Source organism: Salvelinus fontinalis, chromosome 6 (assembly GCF_029448725.1).
Source record: "Salvelinus fontinalis isolate EN_2023a chromosome 6, ASM2944872v1, whole genome shotgun sequence".
NCBI classification, from domain to species: Eukaryota; Metazoa; Chordata; class Actinopteri; order Salmoniformes; family Salmonidae; genus Salvelinus; species Salvelinus fontinalis.
Window position 1 is genome coordinate 2,296,919 of NC_074670.1, and position 19,988 is coordinate 2,316,906.

The 19,988-nt window shown below is 46.6% G+C and overlaps 1 protein-coding gene across 2 annotated transcripts in view; it reads left to right on the forward strand.

The window, feature by feature from the left end:
- cdkal1 (CDK5 regulatory subunit associated protein 1-like 1) overlaps nt 1-19,988 on the forward strand; it is an 815,078-nt gene that overhangs the window by 118,530 nt on the left and 676,560 nt on the right. For both annotated transcript variants that reach the window (XR_008759828.1, XM_055924595.1), the window contains exon 4: nt 6,505-6,589. Coding sequence is in view for 1 of the 2 variants with exons in the window: in XM_055924595.1 (XP_055780570.1) it covers nt 6,505-6,589 (85 nt within the window). In the remaining variant the exon portion in view is untranslated. The remainder of the gene's footprint in view (nt 1-6,504; nt 6,590-19,988) is intronic.

Sequence of the window (19,988 nt, forward strand, 5' to 3'; positions counted from 1 at the left end):
TAGTTTTTAATATATTTTACTTCCTTGTTTTGTACACCAGCTTCAAACACCTGAAAAATACAATATTTTTTTCTTCTGGAAAATATATTTCCCTGCGCTTTAAGATGGAACAATGAAGTCTCTACACACTATACTTCCTTGTTTTCTCACAGAAACTGAAATTAGGCGAACCATTAGAATTTTAGCAATCAGGAAATGGCAGAGGGATTTTTAAAGTTGGATTATATCATCAGATGGTTGACTTGCTGACAGATCCCAGTACATCCAGAACATGCCTCAAACTACAGAAACTACAGCTGCCTTCCCAGTCCACCTGGTCGTGCTGCTGTTCCAGTTTCAACTGTTCTGCCTGCGGCTATGGGACCCTGACCTGTTCACCGGATGTGCTACCTGTCCCAGACCTGCTGTTTTCAACTCTTAATGATCGGCTATGGGACCCTGACCTGTTCACCGGACGTGCTACCTGTCCCAGACCTGCTGTTTTCAACTCTTAATGATCGGCTATGGAACCCTGACCTGTTCACCGGACGTGCTACCTGTCCCAGACCTGCTGTTTTCAACTCTTAATGATCGGCTATGGGACCCTGACCTGTTCACCGGACGTGCTACCTGTCCCAGACCTGCTGTTTTCAACTCTTAATGATCGGCTATGGGACCCTGACCTGTTCACCGGACGTGCTACCTGTCCCAGACCTGCTGTTTTCAACTCTTAATGATCGGCTATGGGACCCTGACCTGTTCACCGGACGTGCTACCTGTCCCAGACCTGCTGTTTTCAACTCTTAATGATCGGCTATGGGACCCTGACCTGTTCACCGGACGTGCTACCTGTCCCAGACCTGCTGTTTTCAACTCTTAATGATCGGCTATGGAACCCTGACCTGTTCACCGGACGTGCTATCTGTCCCAGACCTGCTGTTTTCAACTCTCTAGAGACAGCAGGAGCGGTAGAGATACTCTGAATGATCGGCTATGAAAAGCCAACTGACATTTACTCCTGAGGTGCTGACCTGTTGCACCCGCGACAACCACTGTGATTATTATTAATTGACCCTGCTGGTCATTTATGAACATTTGAACATCTTGGCCATGTTCTGTTATAATCTCCACCCGGCACAGCCAGAAGAGGACTGGCCACCCCTCATAGCCTGGTTCCTCTCTAGGTTTCTTCCTAGGTTTTGGCCTTTTCTAGTGAGTTTTTCCTAGCCACCGTGCTTCTACACCTGCATTGCTTGCTGTTTGGGGGTTTTAGGCTGGGTTTCTGTACAGCACTTCGAGATATTAGCTGATGTACGAAGGGCTATATAAATAAATTTGAAATTTTGACTTTAGTTCACCCTGAGTATCATCTGACTCTGACTATGCCACTTGTGACATAATTAGTGTCACAGAGTTCCAGGAAACCAACCTAATATTAAACACAATGTTCCTCCTTTGTCAACTAAATGATTTATTGATCTTTACAAAACACTACACCAGATCAAATGGCACCCTACTCTTCTCTATGGGATATGGTCAAAAGTAGTGCACTATATAGAGAATAGGAATCTATTTGGGATGCATCCTGGGCTATTTATGTGCCTGGAAACAGTGAATTTCTGTGTTAGGCCTATGTGTAAGAGCTGCCTCTGTGACGGGATGATCGTTAGCTTGGTGTTTCCCTTCTCCAGACTCATTTTGTGTAGCTAGACTAGGTAACCTAGTGTCCTGGTCTGCCGATGGTTTCAGGCGAGGGGTGGTCCTTATGGAATAACTGGGTCACACTGATAGAGGGGTTGTCATGGTGATAGAGGGGTTGTTATTGTTGTTTTTTACTCAGGAGGAAAACCCGTAGGTGGAGGGGAGACGGGCCACAGCTGAGGCTACTCCCAGCCTGCAGCTGCTGTGTGTGTGTGTGTGTGTGTGTGTGTGTGTGTGTGTGGCTCTAAGGTAGAGTGAGTTAACCTCTGCAGAGATCTATAGGTGCTGTGGGTTGTGGATCAGGGACCTTTTGTTTGTGTGTTTGTCTCTCTGTATTCAAGGAACACGTCCCAGGGGGCCGGGTTGTTTTGCAGGGCTCAGGTTGTGTTGATGCCGAGCTTGATGTGCAGCTGGCGTGGCTGTGAAGGGCTGACTGTGCCAACCCTCGTCTGGGTCGCTCCCGACCCCTCGCCACTACAGAACGCTTTGATCTGCCTGTCCAAGAAGAGTCTGTGTCTTTCTGTCCCAGAAAAATATTGTTTTACTTGTAGTTTTAGATTTGTGAAATTAATCCTACTTTTATGGTTTCAGACTTGTGAAATGAATCCTACTTTTATGGTTTCAGACTTGTGAAATGAATCCTACTTTTATGTTTTCAGACTTGTGAAATGAATCCTACTTTTATGGTTTCAGACTTGTGAAATGAATCCTACTTTTATGGTTTCAGACTTGTGAAATGAATCCTACTTTTATGGTTTCAGACTTGTGAAATGAATCCTACTTTTATGGTTTCAGACTTGTGAAATGAATCCTACTTTTATGGTTTCAGACTTGTGAAATGAATCCTACTTTTATGGTTTCAGACTTGTGAAATGAATCCTACTTTTATGGTTTCAGACTGTGAAATGAATCCTACTTTTCTTCCCCAGATTATATTGCTGATTATTATATTTATGAAAACACTGTTGCAAATTGCTATACAGAGATCTCCAACAGTTACTGAAAAGGGCTGTGTGATGGTTCATTGGAAGATTAGATATGTTAAGCCCAGTTCAGATACGTCAGATGAGACGCGGTGAGAGAGAGCTAGCTAGCTATAGCTTGTCTATCTTGCTGATATTTATCTGACAGTTCACAAAGTGGTTACGGATGAAGACCGGCATAAAAATAAAATAACGGTCATAACTTTTAAAAAAATAGATTAAATAAAACAAATGTGGGGCGGTCCGTTTCTGCGGTAACATGGACTCTTAACGAACGTGATGCAACTTTGTTGCCCCTGAAACAAACAAGGTGTTCTAGCACCACGCCCCCGACGGAGTGGGAACGCCACGCCCCCGACGGAGTGGAAACGCCACGCCCCCGACGGAGTGGAAACGCCACGCCCCCGACGGAGTGGAAACGCCACGCCCCCGACGGAGTGGAAACGCCACGCCCCCTTCCGGTTAAAGGATCTGTTGAGAAACGTACGCCACATACTTCGCCATTTTTTCCCTTAACTCTGCGTCGTCTTCAGTTCAGCCGGAGTCTGTCGAAAGAGCAGGAAGTTACCAAAACCTCAGAAGATCAAAATAAAGGGTTTTCAAAAAAACCTTGAAGTCGTCAGCCACTCAGCCTTGTTAAAACACTCCAAACCAGAAGGGGGCAGTAGAGTTGATTTGCAGTGCCTGTCCCCGTGCGCGTTGCTTATGGTCACAGAGGAAGATAACCTCCATCTGAAGACTCAGTTTTCCAGAAACCAAATGAAAAGACTTCCAGGCAGTGAAACAACAGTATCTTCCAGGAGTCACGGACGTTTCCACTTCCCACCAAGATAAACAAAACACAACTCTCCACTTTCTTTCCTTAATAAGTGATTAATTTAACCCCATTTCTGGTCCCCTTTTACCAGAACGGTGTATTTTTTTATACTCCCATGGTTCTTTTACAAGGTTTTAGCATAGCAAGATATCTGTAAAGGTTAAATAAAAATAAATATCTTCCTGCTTAGGTTGGTTTAATGGCCAAGTAGTTAATTCACCTTAATGTCCTAGGCTGGCAGAGCGCTGTGTGTTTTAAGTCTTGTGTTCATCAGTACAGTGTTTTACTGCTTCTGGAAGAGTAATGGGGTAAGTTCTCACAGTAAACAATCTGTTAAAAGGATGGAACAGTCATCTCAGGTGATGAACACAACGAGAGGCACACACACACAGTATGGAGTTGCATTAAACTAATCTGGCATTAGATTTAGTGTCGTGACTCGTATTTTCTCCCCCCAATGTTTTGCGGATGTTAAGTGATTTAGAACTGATCATGTTTGTTGCTGTTGCGTTTTTGGTAAACGCCTCATTTCTCACACCAGTGGGCGTCATTCCCACCACGCTAGTTTAGCCGGAGGACTTCCTGCTGCTCTTTTCTGTTTTTTCTAATTTTCCCCGTTTTTACTGTACATTTAGTTCTGGTTTTACTTCTGTCAACAACAATTACTGTACCACTGCCTTCACAGCAACAGGGGTTCTGTAGCCTTTAACACCGTGGGTTTGTTCCTAATGACTTCCTGTTATATAACCTTTTACACTGTGGGTTTGTTCTTAATGACATCCTGTTATATAACCTTTTACACTGTGGGTTTGTTCCTAATGACATCCTGTTATATAACCTTTTACACCGTGGGTTTGTTCCTAATGACATCCTGTTATATAACCTTTTACACTGTGGGTTTGTTCCTAATGACATCCTGTTATATAACCTTTTACACTGTGGGTTTGTTCCTAATGACATCCTGTTATATAACCTTTTACGCTGTGGGTTTGTTCCTAATGACATCCTGTTATATAACCTTTTACACTGTGGGTTTGTTCCTAATGACATCCTGTTATATAACCTTTTACACTGTGGGTTTGTTCCTAATGACATCCTGTTATATAACCTTTTACACTGTGGGTTTGTTCCTAATGACATCCTGTTATATAACCTTTTACACTGTGGGTTTGTTCCTAATGACATCCTGTTATATAACCTTTTACACTGTGGGTTTGTTCCTAATGACATCCTGTTATATAACCTTTTACACTGTGGGTTTGTTCCTAATGACATCCTGTTATATAACCTTTTACACTGGGTTTGTTCCTAATGACATCCTGTTATATAACCTTTTACACTGTGGGTTTGATCCTAATGACATCCTGTTATATAACCTTTTACACTGTGGGTTTGTTCCTAATGACATCCTGTTATATAACCTTTTACACTGTGGGTTTGTTCCTAATGACATCCTGTTATATAACATTTTACACTGTGGGTTTGTTCCTAATGACATCCTGTTATATAACCTTTTACACTGTGGGTTTGTTCCTAATGACATCCTGTTATATAACCTTTTACACTGTGGGTTTGTTCCTAATGACATCCTGTTATATAACCTCTGTTCACTGTTTGCTCCAAATCATGAATGCAAAAGGCCAAATATTTTTTTCCCGGTGATAAACAGGAGAAATGAGAGCCACGCATCGTTTTTGCAAAAAATTTACATTTTTGTTCGCCAAATAGTTTTGCACTTGTCATCTGATGAAAATAAAGTGTTTTTTTCTGTCAAATGTTTTCCACTAATTTAATTTGTGTGAAAAACGATTTGTACGCCCCTGATTCTCTACTGAACCAACAAACACTGATTTTCAATATTATAAACTTGTCAAATGGTTTAAAACGCAGATTTTGTTTTGGGGGGGTGTCTGTTTTTGAAAAAAATGCAGATATAGTGAAGTTAATGCGACTCCTGATTTAGTGTACTACTCTTGACCAGGGCTCTGGTTGAAAGTCGTTCACTATCTAGGGAATAGGATGCTATATGGAATTAATGGTGTCCTACATACCATCAGGCTTACACTCTGCAGCCTAGCCTCTGTCGTTGTTTACTATAGCTTCTCTCCAGGATGTGATGAGGGAGGGGGAGGGGGTGTCCTAAGGTGCCTGGCCTATCCCTGCCTCCTCGCTCTGGCTATAGGCCTTTGATATGTTGTGTTATCTGAGGCGAGGAAAGGCAAGAAGGGGGTGTCGGGGTGGCTCCTGGGTTCTCCCTGCCTGCGACCCGTGTGTTGCGTGAGAGCCCGCCTCCCTTAGAGCCTCAGAGCGCGACACGGGGGGGAGGGTGTGTGTGTGTGTGTGTGAGCAAGCGACACAGGGCCTGTTTTTGCTTCAGTGAGGCTGGGTAATGGATAGTAAGTGAAATATCTAGTTCAGCGGTGTGGGAGGATGCAGGAGGCTTGCACTGCGCCAGGCAGGCTGGCCTAGAATCATACTGTGTGTGTGTGTGTGTTTATTACACAGTGTGACATGTCTCCTGGCAGATAGAGTGGAGGCTGGGGTATGGAGGATAGGACTCCCACTATCCCCCTGAGGTCCAGCTGATCCTGGCATCGTATTAAACCTCGCCTCCCCCTCGCTGCTCTGGTCAGGGAGGAGGAGGGGGAGGACACACATTTAATTGCAGTAACTGGAGAAGTGCATTATTAATGGGTGTGTGGAACGGGCTGAACGGTCCTGGGTTGTTGAGCTCTGATTTGATCTAATACTGAACTTCTGTTGTCTTCCCTCCACCTCTCTCTCTTCGCTTACGCTCTCTGTCTCTGTCTCGCTCCTTCTCTCTCTCTCCCGCTGTTTCTCTCTCTCTCTCCTGCTGTTTCTCTCTTTCTCTCCTGCTGTTTCTCTCTCTCTCCCGCTCTCTCTCTCCCTCTCTCCCGCTGTTTCTCTCTCCCTCCCGCTCTCTCTCTCTCTCTCTCTCTCTCTCTCTCTCTCCCGCTCTCTCTCTCTCTCTCTCTCTCCCTCTCTCTCTCTCCCTCCCTCCAGAGGACCCAGCAGAGGCTGATCTGTGGCTACTCAACAGCTGCACTGTGAAAAACCCGGCCGAAGATCACTTCAGAAACTCTATCAAGTAAGGCCCCTGTACTCCTCTTCCTCTCCTAGTCTTCCTCCCCCTCTTCTTCTCGTCACTCACGCACATCCCTGGAGGCAGGGTTCACACGATACTGGACCCCTGAAAAAGAAACCTGGTTGAGAACACTGGAGACAGTAAAAACATGATATTAAGTCCGACGTCTTTCCCACTGATATCTACAGTTTTATTTCCTGTCGCACTCAAAACAACTGATCTCTCAGCTGCTGTAGAAACATTTTGATTTTGTACTGTGATACCATTTTCCCCCTATACGCACAAAACCCAGTGTTTTTTAAGGGTAAACAAGTGAAATAGTGACTATAGCATGTAACGGAGGAGTTGTAGGAAGAGTCATCTGTGACACGGACAGAGGCAGGAAATGTCACGCGTCTCTGAGCCTCTGAGGAATGACATTCATAGACGGAGTTCAGATTCAGTCAGGCAGATAACAACATGCTCTGTGCTTCACACACACACAGACGGACACACAGACGGACACACAGACGGACGGACGGACGGACGGACAGGCAGACGGACAGACTGCCTGGCAGACGGACAGACACAGGGACCGAGGCTGATTGACTAGCCTGGCAGACGTCAGACACAGGGACAGAGGCTGACTGACTAGCATGGCAGACGGACAGACACAGAGGGTGGCTGACTAGCCTGGCAGACGGACAGACACATGGACATATGCTGGCTGACTAGCCTGGCAGACGGACAGACACATGGACATATGCTGGCTGACTAGCCTGGCAGACGGACAGACACAGGGACAGAGGTTGGCTGACTAGCCTGGCAGACGGACAGACACAGGGACAGAGGCTGGCTGACTAGCCTGGCAGACGGACAGACACAGGGACAGAGGCTGGCTGACTAGCCTGGCAGACGGACAGACACAGGGACAGATGTTGGCTGACTAGCCTGGCAGACGGACAGACACAGGGACAGAGGCTGGCTGACTAGCCTGGCAGACGGACAGACACAGGGACAGATGTTGGCTGACTAGCCTGGCAGACGGACAGACACAGGGACAGAGGCTGGCTGACTAGCCTGGCAGACGGACAGACACAGGGACAGATGTTGGCTGACTAGCCTGGCCCTGTGTTGACATTAGTAGTAATGACATTAGTTGACATTGTATTCTTCAGCCCGATGCGTATTTCCATTTAACCCTAACAGGAATAACCTTTATATAGCCAACACAATCTGTGTAATGTTTATTTTTGGCAGTACAGTGACGTACATTAACAGTTTGTGGGACACACGGTACTAGATGTCAATGTGAAGGATAAACGGGTAGTGCTGAGAGAGACGGGCTGTGCTGTCCTCACTGACTGAACAGAGCAGAGGATGGCCTCAGACGCCCTCACTGACTGACTGAACAGAGGCTCTCAGACAGGCTTTCAGACATCCTCGCTAACTGAACAGAACAGAGGCTGGCCTCAGACATCCTCACTGAACAGAACAGAGGCTGGCCTCTCATACGTTCTGACTGACTGAACAGAGCAGAGGATGGCCTCATATGATGATACACAGACATCTAGTGAGCCAGTCCCAGTAAGTAGCCTCTCTGGCCTCAGCTGTTGGCTGCTATATTGAGGCTTTGTCTCTGTTTGACCTTCTCTCTTGCTGAGAGCTCTTAGTTAGCCCACTTTAGGCTAAATTGGTAATGACACAAATATATTGCACAGGTTTTTTTTGGCCATCTGAAATAGTGTGTCTTATCAGACTCAGCCATAACGAGGCCAACGGGACCAACAATAGATTACCACACCAGGGGCTAATGTAATATAATGTATCAATGATTCAGATGCTATGGTAATTTCAGAGGTCCGGGCATCTTTTGTTCCAGCACTAGCTACAGAAGTGCTGGGCTTATTCACACTGCTAGGCCGCGCTGCTAATTACCAGCCTAATTGAAGTGAGAGGCTGTCGCCCCGGGCGTCTGCAGTACGAAGCGGCTCCAGAGGGGAATGTTGAGGCTCCTGGTGTGTGTGTGTGTGTGTGTGTGTGTGTGTGTGTGTGTGTGTCGTGGTTCCAAACACCTGCTTCTAAACTGCCACTTCCTCTGCAGGGTCATTGATCTTACTGTGAGCTGCTGGGGCAGACTCCTCGGTGATAAGAGCGGGACAGGGAGCAGGAGGTCATAGGTGTGTGTGTGTGTGTGTGTGTGTGTGTGTGTGTGTGTGTGTGTGTGTGTGTGTGTGTGTGTGTGTGTGTGTGTGTGTGATGATGGGCCGTGTGGTTGTGCTAATGTGTTAGATGGTGATCGAGAGAGAGAGAGAGAATGGGAGGACAGGGAAGTGTGTTTTAGCACATTTTGTTGTCCGTGGTTGTTTTGTTGTCCGTGGTTGTTTTGTTATCCGTGGTTGTTTTGTTATCCGTGGTTGTTTTGTTATCCGTGGTTGTTTTGTTGTCCGTGGTTGTTTTGTTGTCCGTGGTTGTTTTGTTATCCGTGGTTGTTTTGTTATCCGTGGTTGTTTTGTTATCCGTGGTTGTTTTGTTATCCGTGGTTGTTTTGTTGTCCGTGGTTGTTTTGTTGTCCGTGGTTGTTTTGTTATCCGTGGTTGTTTTGTTATCCGTGGTTGTTTTGTTATCCGTGGTTGTTTTGTTATCCGTGGTTGTTTTGTTATCCGTGGTTGTTTTGTTATCCGTGGTTGTTTTGTTATCCGTGGTTGTTTTGTTATCCGTGGTTGTTTTGTTATCCGTGGTTGTTTTGTTATCCGTGGTTGTTTTGTTGTCCGTGGTTGTTTTGTTATCCGTGGTTGTTTTGTTATCCGTGGTTGTTTTGTTATCCGTGGTTGTTTTGTTATCCGTGGTTGTTTTGTTATCCGTGGTTGTTTTGTTATCCGTGGTTGTTTTGTTATCCGTGGTTGTTTTGTTATCCGTGGTTGTTTTGTTGTCCGTGGTTGTTTTGTTGTCCGTGGTTGTTTTGTTGTCCGTGGTTGTTTTGTTGTCCGTGGTTGTTTTGTTATCCGTGGTTGTTTTGTTATCCGTGGTTGTTTTGTTGTCCGTGGTTGTTTTGTTGTCCGTGGTTGTTTTGTTATCCGTGGTTGTTTTGTTATCCGTGGTTGTTTTGTTGTCCGTGGTTGTTTTGTTATCCGTGGTTGTTTTGTTGTCAGTGGTTGTTTTGTTGTCAGTGGTTGTTTTGTTGTCCGTGGTTGTTTTGTTGTCAGTGGTTGTTTTGTTGTCCGTGGTTGTTTTGTTATCCGTGGTTGTTTTGTTATCCGTGGTTGTTTTGTTATCCGTGGTTGTTTTGTTCTCCGGGTTTGTTTTGTTGGGCGGTAGGCTAGAGCGCGTAGGCCTCATTGGGCGGTAGGCTAGAGCGTGTAGGCCTCATTGGGCGGTAGGCCAGAGCGTGTAGGCCTCATTGGGCGGTGGGCAAGAGCGTGTAGGCCTCATTGGGCGGTAGGCCAGAGCGTGTAGGCCTCATTGGGCGGTAGGCAAGAGCGTGTAGGCCTCATTGGGCGGTAGGACAGAGCGTGTAGGCCTCATTGGGCGGTAGGCTAGAGCGTGTAGGCCTCATTGGGCGGTAGGCTAGAGCGTGTAGGCCTCATTGGGCGGTAGGCTAGAGCGTGTAGGCCTCATTGGGCGGTAGGCTAGAGCGTGTAGGCCTCATTGGGCGGTAGGCTAGAGCGTGTAGGCCTCATTGGGCGGTAGGCCAGAGCGTGTAGGCCTCATTGGGCGGTAGGCCAGAGCGGGTAGACCTCATTAGGCGGTAGGCTAGAGCAGGTAGGCCTCATTGGGCGGTAGGCAAGAGCGGGTAGACCTCATTGGGCGGTAGGCTAGAGCGGGTAGGCCTCATTGGCTACTGTCTTTCATCCTTACGTCTAAAGAGCCACGAGGTGAAACGTGAAGATGGGTCTCGTGATGTCATCTCTAATGGCCATAGCAGGTACTTTTATTTTCTTTATTTTCTCTTCTCTTTCTCTCTGCTAATATCGCTCCCTCTCTCCTTCCCTGTCTCTCCCTCCCTCTCTCCCTCCCTCTCTCTCACCTGGGTCCCCCCTCATAAAGGGCCTGTCGTCAGAGGTACTGCAGGGAGATTAGGTCCCCCCCCTGCCAGGCTACAAAGCGCCAGCTGTGCTGTGATGTATCCTATCCCCTCCCCTCACACCCTTAATTCACACCAGAGTCATTTGATTAGGGGCTTTTGGGTCCACTGCTTACTTTCAGCATTTTCCCATGTACATTGCCATCCAGTATTTCTGATGGCAGCAGTAGAACAGAACAGAACAACAGACCTGATTCCACCGAGAGAACGCTGGAGAACACACTGCTGGCTCATTTGCATAAATACGGTCAGATTAAAACAGGAAGTGTTTTGCATTTTGATTATTTTTCCTTCTTCATCAGCGTCGTTAGGTCACGTGGGATACTGTGGGAAGGTGAAACGGGCCTAGTAGCCAGGAGGTGGGAGTCAGGGGGGGTGGGCAGATAGAAGGTGTGTGTGTGTGTGTGTCTGATGAGCATGGGGGAGGTAACCAGTGTTTTCGTCTCCTCAGAATCATGATTTCCGTCTACGACAGGAGGTTTAACCCTTCACTGCTCCACTCGGCTCGAACGCTGCTGGAGCTGTTCTGTACCTGCGTCCCAAATTACACCCTATTTAGGAATGTGGCCCTGGTCAAAAGTAGTGCACTATTTCTATATAGATCTGGTTGGTTTTAGCTGTGGCCCTGGTCAAAAGTAGTGCACTATTTTTACATAGATCTGGTTGGTTTTAGCTGTCCTGCGTCAAACACATTTGTTAAATAGTTTTGAACACTTGAGCTGCTCTTAATTTAGCTCCTACTTTGGCCCGGTACCATGAAACCACTAGACGGGGTCCAGAAGATATGCTGTGAACCTATAGCTCTGGGGGTTTGGCTCAAACACATTTGTCAAATACTACTTGAGCTGCTCTTGGCCTCCACTGCAATAGGAGGGAGGGGGGGAGGGGTACAGAGGAGTATCTGATAGCTGATTGGTCTAGCTGTCCTGGGTCAAACACAATACTTCAGCGGAACTTGATTCATGGACTTGTACCAAAATACCTAAATCAATAACTTTAAAGTATTTGTATTAGTTGAGTTTACCCGGTATCGTGGAGGGCTCAAACCTCTAACTCCAACAGAACTCAAGTGCCCCTCACAAAGTTCAAACAAAATAAATATATCCTCAAATACTTTATGAAACCCGTACTTCACCCAGCAGGTTTGGGTGCGACGGTGGACTCGTGTTCAAGTTTCAAACATTCCCCCCCCCCAAGAGGGAAGTTGACTTTGCAGCAGTAGAGCATTGAAAACATAACATATAAACTAAAATCCACATGTATCTCAATGATACACAATGGAAACTTATCTTCCATGTCTAATTCTTACTGGGATAGATATCCTTCCCTCAAACCTACTGGAACAGCAGCTGGTTCTAGAGTCTCTAAAAGTTCTCAGAATGGAACACTTTGAGTTCTTAGAATGCTCTGATTCCTCTTCTCCTGGACTCTCCCTATTCCACTTAGGCACCTCAGTACGGTGGAATTAGATTGGCATTTTATGGATCTGAGCTCTAATTTGTAAGGAATGTAAGTTTAGCACCTTGAATTCTTGACGTTTAATTGAAGAAAAGGTTGAAGTGGACGGTGACGGTAATGGACTGACTGAGTGTGTGATTTATATGTTGTGCCTTAAAGTTACAGACATCATTTGCATTGCATATATGTGTAAAAGTGTAGGGAATTAGAAACCATTTTTGACGTGTTGAATTGTGTTGTATTTAATCTCTCACTCCTGAAAGAGCCTCAGTATGTGATTTGTTATTGTATAAAGCTGAGAAGTCATCAGGGAAGAAGTCTGGTTTGAGTTTGAGTTGAACCGTGTCTTTTATATGCCGGATGGATTGAAGGGTTTCATTCAAATCTCTATTTTCCTAATCACAAATCACTGATCATTTTCAGCACATTGCCCACTGCCTCTCTCAAGTAAAATACCAAATTACAAATTGACTTAAACTGCTCTGTGTAATCTTAATCCTAATGAATATGCAAATAGTATTGAATTTCAGGCTGTAGTGAAAGAGTGCCTTTCCATAATCACACAGTTCGATACGTTGTAAAGGATTTATTTCCCTCTAAAAGTTGAGCTCTGTAGAGACGGATCTGAAAACATTCTGATGCAATGCTAATGCAATTAACACTCTATTCAACTGCAGGACCAAGACCTAGGCTGCGTTCCAAATGGCACCCTATTCTCTACCAAGTCCACTACTTTTTTTTAGTTCACAATGTAGGGAATAGGGTGCTGTTTGGGATGCAGACAGACTCCAACCCTCAACGGTACCAGACAACCTGTATGTAACTCATTAGTCCTCTCTGTCTCTCTTTCACTCTCTCTGTCTCTCTCTCTCTCGCACTCTCTCTCACTCTCTCGCACTCTCACACTCTCGCTCTCTCTCTCTCTCTCTCGCCCTATTTTCCTCTCTCACGTCCTCCCATCTGTCTTTCTCTCACCCTTCCCTCTTTCTTTCTCTCACCCGCTTTCTCTCTCCCTCTTTCGCCCTCTTTCTCTATCCCTCCTTTCTTTTTCTCTCCCTTTTTCAATCCCTCCTCTCTCCTCTGCTTTCTGTCTCTCTGGTACTGTGGCATCTGCTTCTTGGAACAGTCTGTAGATTGTTGATTTACATATTGAATGAATGCAGCAGGCCTTGCCAGTATATACCCACACCAGCCTTATCCGCAGGATAAACAAGACAGAACAAATCCCTGTAAATGAGTGACTGACTGATGCAAGAGGAGCGACATCACACACACACACACAGTCTTAGCAGACCTTCTGTCCTCCTTTCACATGACCAGCCGAGATCCTGTCTCCGGTCCCTGGCAGACAGAACGAGAGGGATAAAGAGAAAGAAAAGCGAGGGGGTCTGAGTAGTGGCCACACAGCCTGGCACACGGCTGGCACGCACAACAGCCACCTCGCGCTCAGTCACACGCTCTCCCTCCCTCCCGCTGCCGCTCGCTCTCCCTGGTACACCCGCACGCGGTAGACACACGCTCTCCCTCACTCCCACTGCCGCTCGCTCTCCCTGGTACACCCGCGAGCGGTAGACACACATGCGCGCACGCACACTCTTCTGAGGGCCACACGGAGTGACATCTAGAGAAGTGGTTCATTGTTCCCCTCGGCCCCCACTCGGCCCCCACTCGGCCCCCCCTCGGCCCCCCCTCGGCCCCCCCCTCGGCCCCCCCCCCTCGGCCCCCCCCTCGGCCCCCACTCGGCCCCCCCCCTCGGCCCCCACTCGGCCCCCACTCGGCCCCCACTCGGCCCCCCCTCGGCCCTCACTCGGCCCTCACTCGGCCCCACTCTGCCCCCACTCTGTCTTCACGCTCCACGGAGCGGCTAGCTAAGTCCCTAAACTGTTTTGGGGAAAAAATTGCATATTGAACCAAACAGGGATCTGTGACTTGCTTCAAAAATGGAACCCTTAAGAGTTCTATATAGAACCGTTTTAATAAGGTTCTATGATCAGAACCCTAGGGGTTCTTGTAAACAGAAACAAAATATGTTCCATACAGAACCCTTGTTATAAAGTTCTACATGAACCCCAAGGGTTCTGATCATAAACGGAAACAAAATGGGTTCCATATAGAACCCTGGTGTTATTGATTAATTATGGCAATTAATAAATAGTAATATTTCTAGCAAACGATATAATATATTAAACGATTAAATATTGGTCATATGAATACCAGCATAGTTTTTTTTTTTAGATTTGATTGTCATTATATGCAAACGTAAGCGGGAAAACTCACCCAAAGCGGACGGGCGGAACGAGCAGAGCGAGGCGGGTGGAAAGGACCGGAGAGGCAGAGCAGTGACACTCCCACTAGCAGGATGGTCCATATCTCCAGTCATCTTTACTGATAGCCATGTTGTTTCCATAAGTGGATGAATTCAATTAGCATGTATGGTAAAGCCTCAACCCGTAGTTACCGCTTCCAATTCAAATGAGCTCCAGAAATAGTTCATAATGACCACATTTGTGTTGTTTTGTTGTGACTACAGCTCCAGTGATAAAACACTAAAATAGAGTCCCGTTCTAAATGAGCGAGGCGTAAATCGGTCCGACCACCCTGCTTCGGTTGGGTCATCGTTATTCATAACTATGCATTATAATATAAATCACACGCCTCGCACGCTCGCCTTCGGTGAGTTTAGGCCAATAGTTTTGAAATATGCACTAGTGGCCAGGGAGGCATCTTTATTGGAATTGATGGCCCACGTTAATCTTGGTACCAACTCTGGCTGACTGATTTAGGCTACAGTACTGTTCCATATGGGTTGATGACTTCCTTATTGAACAGTACAGTAGCATATGGGTTGATGACTTCCTTATTGAACAGTACTGTTCCATAGGGGTTGATGACTTCCTTATTGAACAGTACTGTTCCATATGGGTTGATGACTTCCTTATTGAACAGTACTGTTCCATATGGGTTGATGACTTCCTTATTGAACAGTACTGTTCCATATGGGTTGATGACTTCCTTATTGAACAGTACTGTTCCATATGGGTTGATGACTTCCTTATTGAACAGTACTGTTCCATAGGGGTTGATGACTTCCTTATTGAACAGTACTGTTCCATATGGGTTGATGACTTCCTTATTGAACAGTACTGTTCCATATGGGTTGATGACTTCCTTATTGAACAGTACTGTTCCATATGGGTTGATGACTTCCTTATTGAACAGTACAGTAGCATATGGGTTGATGACTTCCTTATTGAACAGTACTGTTCCATATGGGTTGATGACTTCCTTATTGAACAGTACTGTTCCATATGGGTTGATGACTTCCTTATTGAACAGTACTGTTCCATATGGGTTGATGACTTCCTTATTGAACAGTACTGTTCCATATGGGTTGATGACTTCCTTATTGAACAGTACTGTTCCATATGGGTTGATGACTTCCTTATTGAACAGTACTGTTCCATATGGGTTGATGACTTCCTTATTGAACAGTACTGTTCCATATGGGTTGATGACTTCCTTATTGAACAGTACTGTTCCATATTAGTTGATGACTTCCTTATTGAACAGTACTGGTCCATATGGGTTGATGACTTCCTTATTGAACAGTACTGTTCCATATGTGTTGAGAACTTCCTTATTGAACAGTACTGTAGCCTATGGGTTGATGACTTCCTTATTGAGCAGTACTGTGGTTCATGAGAAGAGAAAAGGAGCAAAAACGTGAGGTAATCTGCGGAAGTTAACGTGAGGTAATCTGCGGAAGTTAACGTGAGGTAATCTGCGGATGTTAACGCGAGGTCATCTGCGGAAATGAGTTAATCTTCCAAAAGTAAGACAACATGCTATGCAGACATAATAGTTGGGTTACTGCCAGACTGAGCAAAACCTAGTGTGTTAAGTCATGTAATGATTAGGGAGGCAATTGAATCACTGAGATTTATGATAAATAATTTATTATAAATAATTTGGATAGCTACATACCTCCAGTCAGCCCACTGCCCACCAGTCAGCCCACTGCCCACCAGTCAGCCCACTGCCCACCAGTCAGCCCACTGCCCACCAGTCAGCCCACTGCCCACCAGTCAGCCCACTGCCCACCAGTCAGCCCACTGCCCACCAGTCAGCCCACTGCCCACCAGTCAGCCCACTGTCCACCAGTCAGCCCACTGTCCACCAGTCAGCCCACTGCCCACCAGTCAGCCCACTGCCCACCAGTCAGCCCACTGCCCACCAGTCAGCCCACTGCCCTCCAGTCAGCCCACTGCCCACCAGTCAGCCCACTGCCCACCAGTCAGCCCACTGCCCACCAGTCAGCCCACTGTCCACCAGTCAGCCCACTGTCCACCAGTCAGCCCACTGCCCACCAGTCAGCCCACTGCCCACCAGTCAGCCCACTGCCCACCAGTCAGCCCACTGCCCACCAGTCAGCCCACTGCCCACCAGTCAGCCCACTGCCCACCAGTCAGCCCACTGTCCACCAGTCAGCCCACTGCCCACCAGTCAGCCCACTGCCCTCCAGTCAACCCACTGCCCTCCAGTCAACCCACTGCCCACCAGCTTCGCCCACTGCCCACCAGTCAACCCACTGCCCTCCAGTCAACCCACTGCCCACCAGCTTCGCCCACTGCCCACCAGTCAGCCCACTGCCCTCCAGTCAGCCCACTGCCCACCAGTCAACCCACTGCCCACCAGTCAGCCCACTGTCCACCAGTCAGCCCACTGCCCACCAGTCAACCCACTGCCCTCCAGTCAACCCACTGCCCTCCAGTCAACCCACTGCCCACCAGCTTCGCCCACTGCCCACCAGCTTCGCCCACTGCCCACCAGTCAGCCCACTGCCCACCAGTCAGCCCACTGCCCTCCAGTCAGCCCACTGCCCTCCAGTCAGCCCACTGTCCACCAGTCAGCCCACTGCCCTCCAGTCAGCCCACTGCCCACCAGTCAGCCCACTGCCCACCAGTCAACCCACTGCCCTCCAGTCAGCCCACTGCCCACCAGTCAGCCCACTGCCCTCCAGTCAGCCCACTGCCCACCAGTCAGCCCACTGCCCACCAGTCAGCCCACTGCCCACCAGTCAGCCCACTGCCCACCAGTCAGCCCACTGCCCACCAGTCAGCCCACTGCCCTCCAGTCAGCCCACTGCCCACCAGTCAGCCCACTGCCCACCAGTCAGCCCACTGCCCACCAGTCAGCCCACTGCCCACCAGTCAGCCCACTGCCCACCAGTCAGCCCACTGCCCACCAGTCAGCCCACTGCCCACCAGTCAGCCCACTGCCCTCCAGTCAGCCCACTGCCCACCAGTCAACCCACTGCCCACCAGTCAGCCCACTGTCCACCAGTCAGCCCACTGCCCACCAGTCAGCCCACTGCCCTCCAGTCAGCCCACTGCCCACCAGTCAGCCCACTGCCCACCATGTACATTCAGGAGTTCAGCAACAGTCTTCTAATGGCTTCATGAAACACAGTCCCCTCATCTGCAGGTAGCCTAGTGGTTAGAGCGTTGGACTAGTAACCGAAAGGTTGCTAGATCGAATCCCCGAGCTGACGAGGTAAATCATCTGTCGTTCTGCCCCTGAACAAGGCAGTTTAACCCACTGTTCCGAGGCCGTCATTGAAAATAAGAATTTGTTCTTAACTGACTTGCCTGGTTAATAAAAGTTAAATAAAATATATCTGACTCCATACTGAAATAAAAAATTTAACAATTAACTGATTGCCAATGTCAGGCTGTAGTCTATAGCTCTATTTCGTATATATTTAATAAGAAACATTTACAAGTAGTTGTTAAATGTAGCTAGCTAGCTTGTAAAGTGGCTAATTAAAGTAGCCTTTTTCCTGTAATAGTGATTGATTCAGAATCAGCTGTCTATCCTGTAGCTCATCGGGGCCCGGATTCTGACCCAAGTTAAGTGCTCGTTAATGGAAAGTAATTCCCTTTTTATGCGCTGTCATCTCTATGCGTATTCTAACCTTTGAACTTAAGCCTGAGAACAGCACGCTATTCACCTGCTATTAGTTCTGGTGGAGATCAGAGAAATGAAGGCGGAGGTGTGTCGACAGATAAACCATATTCGGATGTAGACGTAATTCCACCACCTTTACGTGCGAGGAAACCATGAGTAAGGACGAGCGAACCTGCCAGTTCCAAGTGGAAAAATTTATATTTTTTCTCTTCGATTTGACAAAAAACAGCAATCTCCATGCCCTGTAAATAGATACGGGCTGTTAATAAGAGCTAGCTAAATGAGTCATCTGTTTGGAGAAGGGGATTGTAAACACACACAGCAATTGTTCTAGATGATGTGTCCTGATGATCCCTGGAGACGAATGTGAAACCAGCCCGTATGGAAGTAAATTGAAAACCGTATCGACGTGCCATGTATTTGTGGCTCCTCTTCCACCGTCAAATAGGCTATAAATAGCTGTGTCGTTATTCAGCATTTTGAGTGCCCTCGTAATTTGCATGGATGAAATTTGGACACCCAAGTAAGGGCTGAATCTGCCGAGTTGGTGTATGCGCTTTAAAATGTGTTAATTGTAACTTTTGTTTTGTAATTTTACAATTTGTATCATGTTAAATATTAGCCAGTATCGAGAGCCACCGTCAGTAATACTCACATACATTTATAACTATTTATTTTTATTTTTAGTTTAAATTTCAATTTGTAGCTTAACATTTTGGCGCAGTCCGTTCAGTTCACCGTTCTCTCCTCCGTCTGTGTAAGTTGTTCCTGAAGAGTCGCGAGCGTTAGGGAGTCATATGAAGCTAATGTGACTCATTATGAGACTAAGAACAGACGTAGCGGGTTAAAACTGAAGCCTGGCGCACGGTTCAAGACTACTGGACCGTTGTCGTACAGTTCCATGATTACTGACAGTTGGGTTTAGATCTATAAGACCCTCCCATTGTACACTCCCTCATGGATTGAACTTGAATATGACAACTTTCACATGACTCAAACCACCATTTTTTTTATTCATCAACATATTTTGTGTGTAAAAATCTCTCCGAACCATTTTTGGCCTTATGATTCATATGTACTTTCCTAACCCTAAAATGTGCCCAACTAATCAACAAGATCAGAGTATATTTTTAAATCTACCAGTTGGTGCTGAAACGGAGGCGAATACGTGTGGATGGCTTCCTTTCGTTGATTCCTATTTTCTGAACCCGTTCTCTCCATGTATTCTCGTCTGTCAACTAAATGTATAATTAAAGGTTTAACGTTTAAAGGGATGGCTTAAGATAAATGTACTGAAAACCCTATTGAATGAAAACTACACGAGAAAAACATCTGTTGGCCAGCAAGTGGGAGTGTTTTCAACTGTTGAATTACATTTATTCAGTGTTCCCAAGGGAACCGGGCCTGTAAAGCCTGTTAGGCGTGCGTAAGAAAGTCCATAATTTCCTAAGTCTGAATCAGGGCCCATACGATTATAGCTTCATGTATTTAGATGAAATAATCAACATTTGCGTTCCTTAATAAATAGAAAAATAACATGCTTATTGGTAGGGTTTTTGCATCGACCGTGGTCTTGAGTCTTCATGCTGGAATGGCAGTTGATGCCTGGTGGACCGTTAGAATGTCAACATTTGAATTGACCAATAAGGTTCCATGTAGAACTTGTTATTTTTCCCCTCAGAGAGTTTCTGCTTTAATTAAACACGTTCTTTCTTCTTGCTACTAGCTAGGATTTACTTTGCGACAGCAGAGGTTTGTATGAACCTTGCGGGTTACCACGCCGACCTGATCCTGCCGGTGTCTGATGAGACAACAAGCCATTTTTCTGACCGGGTGATATCATGAAGCAGCATCATGAATATGGATTTAAATGTCAATGTAAAACAGCTAAAACGTATGAATAGATGGCTGGTT